Source organism: Thunnus albacares, chromosome 23 (genome assembly GCF_914725855.1).
Source record: "Thunnus albacares chromosome 23, fThuAlb1.1, whole genome shotgun sequence".
NCBI classification, from domain to species: domain Eukaryota; kingdom Metazoa; phylum Chordata; class Actinopteri; order Scombriformes; family Scombridae; genus Thunnus; species Thunnus albacares.
Window position 1 is genome coordinate 19,886,913 of NC_058128.1, and position 13,595 is coordinate 19,900,507.

Sequence of the window (13,595 nt, forward strand, 5' to 3'; positions counted from 1 at the left end):
TGTACTTAAGTACAGTGTTTGATTAACAATATTTTGTTACTTTCCACCAATGAAGAAGCTAACCGGTGTATCTTCCTGGCATCATCTTCTGCAAACATATTAAACTTCAGTAGACTAATGAGCCTGGCAATGAAGACTGATGAGATGAAGACATCATGATAAAAACGTCTTGTGCTGTGGCATGTCCTCTATTGACCACCAGGGAGCAGCCTTGTCAAAAGAAAAGTGATGTTCAACCCAGAGGAAACTGTTTCATTTTAGTCCAACACACCAGTCATGCTTGTTGAGATTCTCTGTTAATCTGCTCTTGGAGAATAATTATTAACCCAAATTATGACTTTTTTCTATGTGCAAGGCTCAGAGTAACTACAAAAAATGTTAGTTTTATATACTCAGAAATATTCAGAATGTGAATATTTTCCTCTGAAAGAGGAAAAGTAAAGAGGATAAAAAATGCTGTTTCGCTTTAACACAAGTCATTTATTTACCTCTATAGTCACTACTTATACAGTTTATTCAGCTTGTCATTAGTATCTTTAACTATATATGTGTTACAACAGTAATGTATTTATATATTTTTAATTTATTTGTTCTAATAACTTTTACATCAATATATCAATACTGTCCAGGAAAACCAGAGAGCACTTAAGTCCAGCATCAAACACAAGAAAGAAAAATTAAAAACTAAACATAAATTAAAAAAAAAATTAAACTCAATTGCATCATATAATGACTTTGAAAATAAATACAACAACTAAATAAATCAACAGTCAGCTACATGATATATAAGTGATACATTTCACATGTCTTTATGCAACTGTACTTATTCAAATTCATGTAGATATGTCAATTTCGTCCTTCATGGCTCTCCAGGCAAGTCCAGACCATGGGTCCAGACAGTCCTTCAACTATTGTGTCTGATTTCTTTGGTCCAAGATAGTTCAGAAAAGGATCCTATATTTTATTTAAAAAAACAACCCACTAATGTATCAGTTTAATACTAGGAGCTCAAAGCTATATTAAAGGCCTTAAGTTGTATGTCTTCTGGCAGAAACTGTAAACTAGATTGAGGCGGCAATGAAAAATAGGAAGGATTTGTTATTTTTCTCTTTCTTATGTTCTCCAAAGGAGAAATTTAAAATCATCCACCCCCCAAACCATAGGGCCCCCTAGTGGCCTCTGCTGAGGTTGATTATCATTCAGACAGACATATGACCAGATGTGTGAACGTCCCTGTTAGCTTCATAATGCAGGGCTTCTGCTGTCTTAGGTCTTTACCCAAATTAGATTTTCCCCACATGTCAAATGTTCCCTTGCACTACACTGTCTCCAGAAACTCACACAAATCCAGCAGACCAGTTTGAACTCTGGGTCCTCATAAACCACAATCATCAACTCTGCTCACATGAAAAGAAGCTGACACAGGACACAAAAACACCAACAAGGCCATGTCATAGATTCTCTTTTGATTTTAATTGGACACTAATTACAGGATATACATAGTGTTTCATTGAAACAAGAGTGTAACACTGGCGGGCAAAGCCCTCTTTGCTCCTGAGGTCAAGAGATGGCTGACGTACTCTCCAACCAAGATGTGCGTAAGAACATTTTGCTGATCTGGGTGTGTGTTCAGGGGTCAAAAAGGACACAAGACTGCTGCTGCTGTATCAGTGGCTTCCACAAGTAAAATTGTTTTCACAGAATCAACACAGTAGGATAATACAGTCAGTCTTAACGCCGATGAACAGTTGAAGCTCCTAATTGTCTGAGGAAATTCAATATTACAAATTCACCAGCTTGGGGTTTTTTCATTTTTGTTTTACAGCTCCAATGCATTATTGTAAAAAAAAAAAAAGTCCAAACAAAACAAAGCATATATACAGTTGAACTCAATAGATATATATACATATATATATACATACAATATTATATAAATATAGTAAAATAGATTAAATTACATTGATTTCACGGTCTTCCATAAATAGATGTTGGACAATAACAGTTTGGTGATGTGTTAAGTTAGTGTTGGAAGCACAGTGCACCGTCAGATGACAGGCTCACAACCTGACGGGAAAGAAGTCCGCATCAAGCTCTCAAGTTCTTCATTGTGAAACATTTCGAAAGCAGAAAACTGCGCAACCATACGCAAAAACACTCAAGATATTGTAACAGAGGCTCTCTTGACATGTTTGGTTGTAGGTGGTTAAGAACACACCTGACATTTTAGGGTTTTTTTGCAAGTTTAACAGGTATATTACAACCACTGCATGTGGTCAAATTCAAAGTATTCTCCCATAAAGAAAAAAATTTAAGTTTCCCCCGCCCCTGCGTGGGGTGGTGGAACTGGGGGCTTGGCGGCCTCCAGGTCTCGAAGCAGTAGTGTCGTTGCTGCACACACTATTCCAACAAGATCTTCAGCAGGTTATAAAGAGTAAATACAGTTTCGAAAGAGTCCTCTTGTGAGATACTCTGCAGCTCCCAGTGTTGGGTTTGAAAAGGCAGGTTCTGTTGACTTACACTATGTTTTACAAGGAAAGCTGACGCTATAAGCAAGGTCACAAAGCCTTGGTACAAATACTGAATAGGCGGTGTAGTAGCCTGTGAAAACTGAAATGTCTGGGGGGGGTTTTTCACAAGTGTGCTGAACAGTAAGTGCTTTTCAATATACAAAGATGCTTTACAAATACATTTTTGGCAAAGTAAAAAAGGAAAAAAAAAACTAATGGAAGGAACTTAATTGTCCTTGAGGATAAAACTTTCAAGTCTGTTGCCTCTTGTCAATCTTCGGGAGGTTCACGTACTTTTCTCAGCAGGATTTATTGTTGCTGAGCTCTGAGGTCACAGCCACACTTGCACACACATAAAACCGTAACCTGAGTGTAAGCTGCATTTTGAACTCTACGACTATGTCATCTTTGATTTGAGGCACCTTCGAATATTTGTTTTCAGCTGTACCATAACTACAAAAAAAAAAAAAAAAGACATTAAGGGTAAAAACGAGCAAAAAATGACAATGAAAAAAGTTATAATAAAAAGAGAAAAAACAAGTAAAACACCATCTTTGTGGCCTATAACAGCATACTGTACAAAGTTCGGATACATTCTCTTGGAATGGCATGGTCTATTGCTCAGGAAGTAAAAGCCGAGCATCAAGTGAGTTCTTGTGTTTTTCTTCTTTTACAATAGGTTTCGATCTTCGTTGGTTGCGCGTTCGTAGCAGTCCAGCACTGAGAAGTCCCCACTTCAGGCAGGCTGCGACAGAAGAGGTGGCGTTTAGTGTCCGTTGTCATGTCCCGCTGGGCTGGCAGAGGCGGTGTGGATCCAGTTCAGGACGATGAGGCTCATGCAGCCGATCATGACCATGAAGCCGCACAGCAGGAAAATAGTAGCCTAGAGAGGGAAACAATTTCATATTTAGCCAATGTGTTCACCCTGAGTGACTTGTGATATTCACCTTCTTGCTGAGAGTTAGATGAGAAAATCAATACCATTCTCTGCACAGACATGAGTATTGATCTTCTTACCTAACTCTGAGCAAGAAAGCAAAACACTGTATATCCCAAAAAACAATTATCGAAGTATTGCTTAAAACTGACTTTAAAAATAAAATCTTAAAGGCTTCTACAGACGGCTTTCTAGTGATTTTAAAGCAAGTACATTCGCTAATTCTCCACAATATGGCTATAGGTATAACAACAAAGCCCTTACCCCAATCTTTTGCACAGACTTCATGGACTCCTTCTTGACCAGTTTGATGTAGAAAGCGGAGGGTAGGATGAAGATGAGCATGGCAGCAGCAGATGAACCTGGTGAGGGACGAAATTAGCCATTTTAGTCACAAGAATTTCTATTTGAGATGCTTTTTAATGACATTATCACACATATTAAACACAGACACTCACCAATGAAGCCGAAGATGTCCTTGATGGCTGGGACAAAGATGACCAGGGCGTTGGTGCTGGCCAGCAGGACCACTGTGATGATGGTGTGGCGCACCCAGCTGAATTCCTTAGTGGCGCACAGGAGCTGGTTGACAGAGGTACGAATCTACACAGAGAGACACAAAGACAGGTTATCCTTCATGACTCAGTAAATTCTACTGACAAAAAGATAGATCCAAGCTCGACGTCTTTGACACTTACAGGGAAGAGCACCACGGGGACGGTGAGGGTGACGGCGGTCAGCACGGCCAGACGGACGATCAGCAGCAGCACGTCAAACTTGTAGAACTTGGAGTAGGTGTGCAGCAGCTCATCCTCCACATGCACTGTGTGGAAAGACAGAAGAAACCATTTAGACCTAAATAGACCCTCATAAGGTTTTGAACAGAACAGGTGATATGTAAAAACAGTAGATGGGTAGTAGGCTTCTTATCTGCCAGATTTGGAGATAGTGGGGTTAGATGACTGAAAATGGATCCATGACACTTTAAACAGTTTTATTGTGTCTACTATGGAAACAAAATGTGTTGCCCAAACATGTCACTATTTTTGGAGCATTTTTATTAGATTTGCTGCCTCTATTTAGCACCTTTCTAGTCTTCCAACCACTCAAAGCGAGCAATACCTACTCTACCTCATGCATATAGATTTAAAACTGACCTTCCTGAGATTGCTTATACCTTCTGGCACATACCGTGTGTTCTAAAGGTGGCAATCTCCACCAAGCAGGTTAGAACAAACGTCACAGTTGTTTTGTAATCCCTACATGCCCTGACTCTACGCACTAACTACGCACCAGGTTCTGCTTTGTCATGACAGTTGAGGAGGCTTTGCTTACTATCATGCTCTTGTATAAACTGGTTTGAAGTTCCTGGAAATTTTCTGTACATTTGCGCTGGTGTCAATGCCATGACAAACAGGAACACAAACATGCTGGCATGTTGGTCAGCTGTATCAGGTGGGGTGTTTCACAGTCTTACATAACAGGCCTGCAGTTGTGTCCTGAGCATTTTGTTCCACATGGGATACTCACTATTTAACTTGGACTTTGAAGTTATTTCCCCCAAACTTTGGTTGTTTGATCCATTCTGACATTCAGTATTCAAGGATAATGACCGCTTGTAAACCCACACTGGCAAGATTGATTCTTTGTTGCCTTGCTAGGTATCTGTCTTGGATGTTTATACGGCATCAAAAATGTGCCAAAACTCTTTAAAAATGTACAAAGAAGAAGCTAACTCCCTTGAGTAACCATTTTAGAATTATTTTGAGGAAATTAGATAAATTCTCTCATTCAAAGTGAATTCCAGCTGGATTTTGGTATCAGCTTTAAAATGAAACCGATGTCTGCCACCATACTTTCAGTGAAAATATTTCCCTGTTAAAGAGACTCACCGTTAAAGGTCAGATATCCAAAGAGGGCGGCCAGCAGGTACATGATGAACATGGCCAGGAAAGACACGTTGGCAACACCCTGCATCTTTCTGCGGGAACGGCTGTTTGGGCGAAAAGGGAGGGAATGTTTCATTTAGACACCAGGACGCAGTAATCTTTGTTGTTTTTTGTAACCCTGAGATTAAACTCTTGAGTTTAAAAATGTGAAAATGCTGATAAGAAAACAGCTGCGGTTTGTAGTGCGGATGAACACGATGAAATGAAAGCACTTACTCTTTGAGCTCCTCGTACATGGGCAGGATGGCCGGGTGGCACACGAAGGCAAAGGTCAGGATGGGAACAGCATAGACAGTCTGCAGAAAAAAAACAGATCAAACTGTAAGTTTTACACCCAAACATCACAGAAGAGTTATTAGTTTTAGTGCAAAATTTAATTTAGCATGTGGATGAGGTTTACCTGAGAGTTAAAGACAAAGTATTTGGGCGTGCAGGCGTCCTCGCTGTAGTCTACGGCGGTGGTGTTGGGGGGGGCCAAGGTCATGTTCAGCACTTTGCTCATTGTCTCGTTCAGAGCGTTGACGTCCATAGGCAGAGGGCATGGGATCTGGAACTTCTTGATGATCACCTGGAGGACCAGAGGACATTTTTTTTGATTATGATCTGATTTTGTGATGTCATATTCAAAAATGGTTGGACTGCGGAGTCTTTGAGGGGCTGCACTGACATTTTAAAGGTATTTTAAAGCTGATATTTTGGGCTGACATCCAGTAGATATTTTAATTTGTTCTTGGTGGAAAAGCCTTTTTCACCATTTAGATCGTCATTGAAAACAAAAACCTCACTGTAACCAGACTACTGTGAAAGGTTGCTTTAAAAACACTTTCCCAAATCCAGTGATATAAAACACCACAGCTGCAGCCAAATTTTGAGTTTCACAATTACAATTGTTTGTGTTCTAGTGTTTTATGTGCAGGAAACCACAGATTTCATGGAAACACTGAAATGTGTTCTCTGACTAAGACTCATCTGGCAACAACACGCAAACTTGTGCCAAAGGAGGTGTGTAGGAAACACATTAATGTGTGTGTGAGGAAATGAGGTAGATTTTACTCACCACAATCAGAAAGAACACCATGCAGAGCAGGGACAGACCACTGGTGTAACCAAGGTAACCTGAGGGGAAGAGGAGCAAAACACAAACATGAGCTACTGTTTTTATCAGCGAGCTGTGAACATTTAAAGACTTAACGTTTGAGGTCTGAACATGTGCAAGTGCGTCACTGACTTTAAACGCAACCCTGCGGAAGCATGGGCCAATGCATCTGATTTTACGACACACACACACACACACACACACACACACACACACACACACACTGCTTACCCAAGTTCCTGAGCAGTGAGAGGGGCAGGATAATGGTGAATGACACCAATAACACCAGGTAGTCTCCGTTAGTGTACCATTCTCTGAAACACAGGAAGACAGGACAAAACGTCAGTCAAACTGAGTCATCAATGAACTATTGATTACTGGTCTCTGTGTAATTTCCTTTAATTGACGATCATCGATTCACCATTCATCATCACTCTATGCAACTTCATATTAAAGGGGCACTCCATCAATTTTACACATCAAGTTCAGCTTACTTGTCACAGAGAGAATTATTCAGCCCATAAAAACAGTTATTCTGTGGCCTTCTGATAAAAAGATTTGATGAGATAAGAGCTTCCTGTTTACAACTTAAGATTTTGCATTTGTTTCAGTTGTAGTTCAGCTTACAGTAGCTTTGATCACATATACCTTCATCTTTCTCCGAGCCAAAGACTGCTTGAGTAACCAGCATCAACAGTAAACTAACTGGCTCTAAAACTGACAATTCTGTGCAGTAAACATCCCATTAAATCCACTTTTCTTCTACATCCTATGATTATCTGCAGCTTCAGGCCTGATCAAACTTCTCAGCTGCTGTTCTGGCAGATCTTGTCAACATCTGCGTGTCAGCTGACACAAAGTGGCCTGTGCAGAATGACTGCATCGCTCACAGAAATAGATTTAACAAAGCGGCACTGAGAAGAGCCCAACCACATCAATTTTTTAAACATGAAGCACGGCCGCAGTGAGCTCATCCTGTGCTCCGTCTCGATGCGGCACCGGCTGCCGTCTTCTAAAAGGGCTCTTTGAAGAGCCGCTCAGAGAGACTGAGCACTGTCCGTCCCTTGAAAACGTCCAGAATCCTCCCCCCTCCCTTCATCCCCACGCAACACCCGCTCCCCTCCATCCCTGCTCTCCTCCGACACAAGGACAAAGACGCTGCTTCACCTTCTCAGACACACTTGAAAAACAACCAGCAGCCATTTTGCTTGACACGCCACTTCACCTAGAAGTGTCTCTGCCAGGCGTTCCGGCTTTCTTTTACAACACCTAATTAAAGATTTTGATTCTTTCAATGGATATACAGCTCTTCAGCTCTCATGCAAACACTCCCTTTAGGTGTGTAAACTAGTCTCTATTGACATTTGGTTGATTTCAAAACTACTTTACAGGGCAGATCTGAATCAATTGTCTTTGTCACTTTGTCCGAAGCCAGTACTGATGAGCTGCCCACCCAATTCCTTAGAAATGTAGTCACTGTTGGGAGAGTTCAAGGCTAATGTGATACTATAAATTAGTCATGATAAGTTTTTGTAAACCAAAGAAACACCCTGCATTGATCACTGTGAAGCTTTAAATGACACTTCCTATTAGGATGCTGATAATTAAAGAGACCCCCTTCGGAGTTTTTGACCACTAGTATCTCTACAGAGCAATGTTTTTACAAGTGGCTCCACATTTTGTTTGTACGGTGCACGAGTATGAGGACGCCTTTATTAAGCCACGAGAAAACACACAGTGCCTTTTGGTCCCTTACACTAAATGCAAACATAACTGTTTGTTTACAAGAAAAGCTCCACAGGGTACCTTTAAAAACAGTCAAATCAAACAGCCATATCACCTTAAAGGCACTCTGACTGTTGGAAATGTGTACAAACATCTACTTCTACAGATCTGGAGGAGATCCAAAACGTATTTGCTGTTCAGAAGCAAAAAAAAATGTCTGAACACTCACCCATTGCTGGATCCCGTAAAGGCTTGAATGACGATGGGCAGCTCGTACTTGACAATGTAGAGGTAGCTTGACATGGCTGAAAAGACAAAAACAACTACAGTTAGTATATTTTCATCTGAACAAAAAAAGGCATGTCATGTCCATGAGGGAATTCTATTACAGAAATAGTGATGTCTAATATTTGGTGAGGGGTTGAGTTGTTCCATAGAAAGAAAAAAAGTTGCGTGCTTGTAGAATGAGTCAAGTTTTTACTGGAAGCTAGGCTACATTCCGAAAACACATGCTGGTTTCCATCAGCCAAGATTTCTGTTTTCCTTCCTTTTTTTTTTCCATACACTCAGTTCAGACACAGGGACGGAGTTTTAACTTTCGGAATAAACACATGGTGGATAAATATAGAAAACAGGGGAAGGTAGTTCAATTGTAGTTACGTAATACTTAAAAAAAGAAATTACGCCTTTTATTGGCTGTTAAAATGCAAAAGCCTCTCACCTCCGATGTTCTGCATGGTGATGGAGCAGGAAGCGGCGAGTTTCCCTGGCATGCCGAAGGCTTTGTAACCGAGCTGCTCGTACACAAGCGCGCCTTTGAAGAGGAAATACACAAAGAAAGGAAGAGTTAGGATTCAACAATGAATTCCAGAAGCAATTTTGAAGTTTGGATGCATGACTACTGTCTAACAGACTCACCTCCTTCATTGGCTGTCTTCAGCAGCAAGTGGACAGAATACAAGGAGAAGATGGCGACGGCCACGAGGAGAATCCTGTAAACAGACGAGAGCGATCTTTAGCTGTGCGTTGACTTGCAAACAACACAGAAATGAAGAGGGGAAACTGGTCCTTGATGTTACACGTGCTAATCTACAGAATGAACACTCCTACTGAACATAGGTCTATAAAGGGCGATTCGATGACAAATTTCATGACTGTAGTAAACAAACACATTGACATTTAGCTAAGGTTAAGGTCAGACAGATGCATCTGTAGAGAAATTTCAGTTTCAATACTCATTTTAATAAACCCCCCCAAAGAGTAGCTAACTTGACCAAACTAAAAAGTGTCAACAATCAGAGGTGCTTTCCTGTGTTGCCTTTAAGACTCACGAGTCTGCAGATTTCCTCTAAGTAGGAAAAGCATCTGCTGTAGCGGAAAAACCTGCATTTTCTAACATTTTGCAGCCTGGATCAGCAAAGACCTTGAAGGCAGTGACGGTCTGCAGGTTCTGTGAGTTAAAAGCAACATCAGCAGGGTTGCAAAGGACGAAAAGTTCCCCAGCATGGGATCCTCTTAACGCCCCGGGTACGCTGCAGAGCCAGCACCGTATGCCGGGGGTATTAATAGTACAGGTGAAAATTAATCTGCAGGTCATTCGAGGCCTGTGCTTCCTCCTGTCGTGCGACCGTCCAGCCGCTCTAAGCCTCTATCCGCTCGCCTCCCCGCCTAATCTTTCATATCTTATCACGTCATACGCTGCCATTCAACAAATATATGCTTTGGATAACCTTTTATGAAAAATCTGATTGTACTGCAAGAGATGTGCGTTGGAAATGCCGACGAGATGAGCACCAGGTGGTGTTTCGAAATGCAAAAACTTAACATACTGTAGGTTGAATCACAGCCACATTCCATCAATCAGTGACAGAAAACTGCTAGAAATACATTTCAGTTAGGCTTTATTTTGCAATTCCCCACTTCCGGCAGATAAAAGAGCGCTCAAATTGGTCTGCCGCTGGCTGACAGTGAACAGCTCTCTGCTCCATTCATGATCTCCTGTGAGTGTACTTTAACTCTCCGTTTACATAACTCTGGCCCAAATGCGGCAGGATTAGCTCGGCTAAGCTGCTTCTCCTGACTCTCCCTGTGTTTGTAAATTGACATAAAATTGCCAATCAGGTGGAGTGAGGTACCCAAAGTGACTTGTAGCAAACTACAAGCAAATATATTCATATTCTGACGGTGTTACGGAGAAAAAAAACACCTTATCGTTGTTTAAAAAAAGCATTCTCCTGGTGTTTCTTCAGCTGGCGTCAGGCTCATGAGTGGATCTCAGAGACAGTAAGCTGATTGGGGCTCAGTGCTGCAAGGTGCTGCTAGTGTGGTAGTAAAACCTTTGGCCTCTTTAGATGGTATTTGTGTGTGATCTAAGGAAAAGTGGTGTTATACAGGACACCAACGACAACTTATCATATTGTGATCTCAAATTGTACTAAATAACCAATAGGGGGAGCTCTCATGGAATCTAATAATCAACACAATTAAAGACTTTTCGTTTTTTTCCACTTTTCCCACTAAGAATGGACACTCTTTCCACTGTTTTTATCTACAGCAAACATGATAGCGAGTACTTAAAACTACGTCGAGCATTTGTAAACTTTTGACCCCGGCGTAATCTGCAGCCCAGGGTCGAGCGGCTGCAGAGCGAACACACACACACACACACACTACTGGCGGGAAAACTCCTGCAGAGCTACAGCACATCATGGCCTGCAACCTTGCTGCAACAGACACAACCACACCTGCCTCAGCTGCACCCGCATTAGAAAAACAAAAGCATGCTTGTGTCTGATGGTGGTTTGAAATGTATCTGCATTGTTACTTCTGAGCATTTCTCTTCTGTTTAAAGGCGCTTTGCAGTTGTTTTTGCTTCTATATGCGGCACGTAAAATGGGAACGGAACCCAATCAACGCTTTATGTAGGGTAGAATAGATAAATACTTACACAAACAGGGCGATGCCAGTGTTTGCCATGGCGTAGGACAGACCCAGGATGCCACTGCCCATGATGGCGTTGCCCAGGTTGAAGACGGACATGCCAAAGGAAGCATTGCCCTGGTGCTGAAGAGAAAATAAGGTATGCACAGTTAAGGAATGAGGAAAAACTGATACAGCTGTTTGAATACAAATGTGTTGGAGGACAAGATAAGCTCTTACATATTCAGTCTCATACTTCTTCTTGCCCAGGTTGTGTTCAGGGAGGAAGTTTTGACTCTCGGCATCTATATCAGAGTATTGGCTTTAAAAGAAAATGAAAAAGAGAGAAGAAGAATTTAGAGAAATGTATTTAAGCGTGTAGGGTGTGCAGTTAGTCTTTCAGAAAAAAATTTTTTAAAACATTTTTGTGTGTTCAGACATATTTTGAAACCAGCCTCACCCGTTCAGTGGGAGCTTCTTGGGGTAAGGGTATTCATTGCTGTTGGTGCTGCTGCTGTCGTCCTCATGAGAGACGTTCAAACGGTTCATCTCAGTTTTGGCAGTGGCCTGTTTCATGCTGTATATTTCAGAGCAGAAGAAGAAGAAAAAAAGAGCAGATGTAATTTTTCTGAGGTGTGATTTATTTATTTTGTCGTATTTCTGCTCCCTGCGTCACATCCATCCCGCCTAAGCTGTTTTTTTTTTATTATTATTATTATTTGTAGCAGCGCGCGTTCACGCCCTTTAGAATAATCAATATTATAGTGAGCAGTGCCCGCCGCAGCCCTTCTTGCATCATGTGACTTTTCAGTGAAGGGAGGGGGGAGGAAGGGAGGGGGGAGGGGGGGGGGGGGGTTGCTGGGTGACGCACCGGCAGTGGAAAAATACCAGACCGGCATCCGCGTCCACCCGACATCACCTCAGCCTCGCTATAGACGCTGAATGACAAAAAACCGCAGTACGCGCTGCTGACTTTGCGCAGATTTCCCTCCGAAATCACTCGAAAAGCCAAATCAAAACAGGGTGTGACAGCGTCTTTTTCCTCACACACAACATTTTTAAAGACTTTACTAAAAGAGAATGAGATGACACTGAGGAAAAGCTTCAATTCACGTGCATATTCCAAATATGACATCCTAAATATAATATTCATCTTTTTGGCTGAACAGTGCGCACATGTAGATCCAAACAGCCAAGAAAAACGGACCCCAGATCATTTTAATGGCATTATTTCCACAGCCGGCTCCAATGGAAACAATGGCACGTGTTGCCCGTTTATGGGCATGGCTCTCCATTTTGCGCAGAGGCTCGCGCTCTCATTCATAGACGGGTTATGATTAGAGGCTTTTTGAAATTACACAGACACAGAGCCGCTTTTTAAAATGACTTCCTTTTACATTTAGGCTGTGTTTAGTTGTCTGTGTGGCAGTGACAGTCCCGTGCCACCTCCAGACATCAGCCCAGCACTGCAGCATCACTGTCACACTGTCTTATTATTTATTTATTTGGACTAAGGCTGACCTGGTAAGAAAATGACGCCTCGGGCCTTTCAGAACAGAAAGAAAGGACATTTCTGGCTCCATTGCAAGAGCTTCACATATTTAAATATTTAAATTTAAATGGCTGATTAGACCATAAGAACAGGTAACCCAGCTAATTCTAATTGAATGAGACTCAAAATACAAATTTAAGACAGATAATGAGGTATTTATGTAAAGATGAAACCAGAAAAGGTGAAATCTTGCCACCTAAAAGCGCAGACTTATCTTTCAAAGCCTGTGTCGCCTACATCCGGTAATTTTCGAGTAAATGATAAGCTGCCGGCATTCTTACCTTTTGAAGATGTGGCAGGATGCCTGTAAAATCCTTTCTAGTCAGATGTCCGGACGATTTGAGTGACAAAAACGACTCCAAAAGCTGACTGATCCTTCAGGAAATATATATGAACAATATATTTTTAAAAAACAATCAATGGATAGGCCTGTTATCAGACAGGATCTGATTCAAAACACTATCTTAGACAGTTCAAGTATTAAAAGAAGATACTCTTAGAATTAAACCGACCGATGCGTAAAAGTAAGGAATTTAGATTTATTTCTAATTCAACCGAAATTCCCAGAGATGCGATGCGCTCGGACAGAAGAAGAGCCTGTTCTGCTGGAGGAGGGGTGGGGACTCACCCTTTATAAAGATGAGCATTGCATCAGCCCGAAGCTGAGAGGGAGAGAGGAGGGGGGGAGGAGAGAAAGAGAGAGAGAGAGAGAGCAGCGAGGGGTGGAGCAGAGGCTTGAGTCGTGGTGGAGGAGGAGGCTTTTTACTCTCAGCAGTGACGTGGGGTTTGTATACAAACAGAGCACACAATGACCCAGAGACTCTCTCCTGGAAAACCACAGGAAGCCTGTAGTACACCTTACAATATCCGGGAATAACACACAGAAGATTACTAAGAAAATTAATAGAGA

General features: G+C 41.6%; 1 protein-coding gene across 2 annotated transcripts; it reads right to left on the bottom strand.

The window, feature by feature from the left end:
- Window positions 1–1,454: 1,454 nt before the first annotated feature.
- On the bottom strand, window positions 1,455–13,300 carry slc38a2 (solute carrier family 38 member 2). Of its 2 annotated transcripts, XM_044343413.1 has the most exons (17): window positions 13,198–13,292; window positions 12,967–13,060; window positions 11,594–11,710; window positions 11,374–11,455; window positions 11,162–11,277; window positions 9,133–9,206; window positions 8,936–9,028; window positions 8,444–8,519; window positions 6,721–6,803; window positions 6,451–6,509; window positions 5,794–5,961; window positions 5,610–5,689; window positions 5,337–5,437; window positions 4,143–4,267; window positions 3,903–4,047; window positions 3,709–3,806; window positions 1,455–3,390 (listed from the first exon to the last, which is right to left on the bottom strand). In XM_044343413.1, the coding sequence occupies exons 3-17, from the start codon at window positions 11,707–11,709 to the stop codon at window positions 3,274–3,276; spliced, it is 1,533 nt and encodes a 510-aa protein (XP_044199348.1). In that variant the 5' UTR covers window position 11,710; window positions 12,967–13,060; window positions 13,198–13,292; the 3' UTR covers window positions 1,455–3,273. The 2 variants fall into 2 exon arrangements, with proteins under 2 accessions (XP_044199348.1, XP_044199347.1); XM_044343412.1 differs by having other exon boundaries at window positions 12,967–13,300.
- Between the last annotated feature and the right edge of the window lie 295 nt (window positions 13,301–13,595).

Bases quoted from the DNA above. Each gene is read 5' to 3' on its own strand.
- slc38a2 (XM_044343412.1), bottom strand. From the start codon at position 11,709: ATGAAACAGGCCACTGCCAAAACTGAGATGAACCGTTTGAACGTCTCT. The intron at 6,510-6,720 runs GTAAGCAGTGTG...TCTTCCCCTCAG, and splicing joins CTCACTGCTCAGGAACTTGG to GTTACCTTGGTTACACCAGT. The intron at 5,438-5,609 runs GTAAGTGCTTTC...TCGCCCAAACAG, and splicing joins ATGTACGAGGAGCTCAAAGA to CCGTTCCCGCAGAAAGATGC.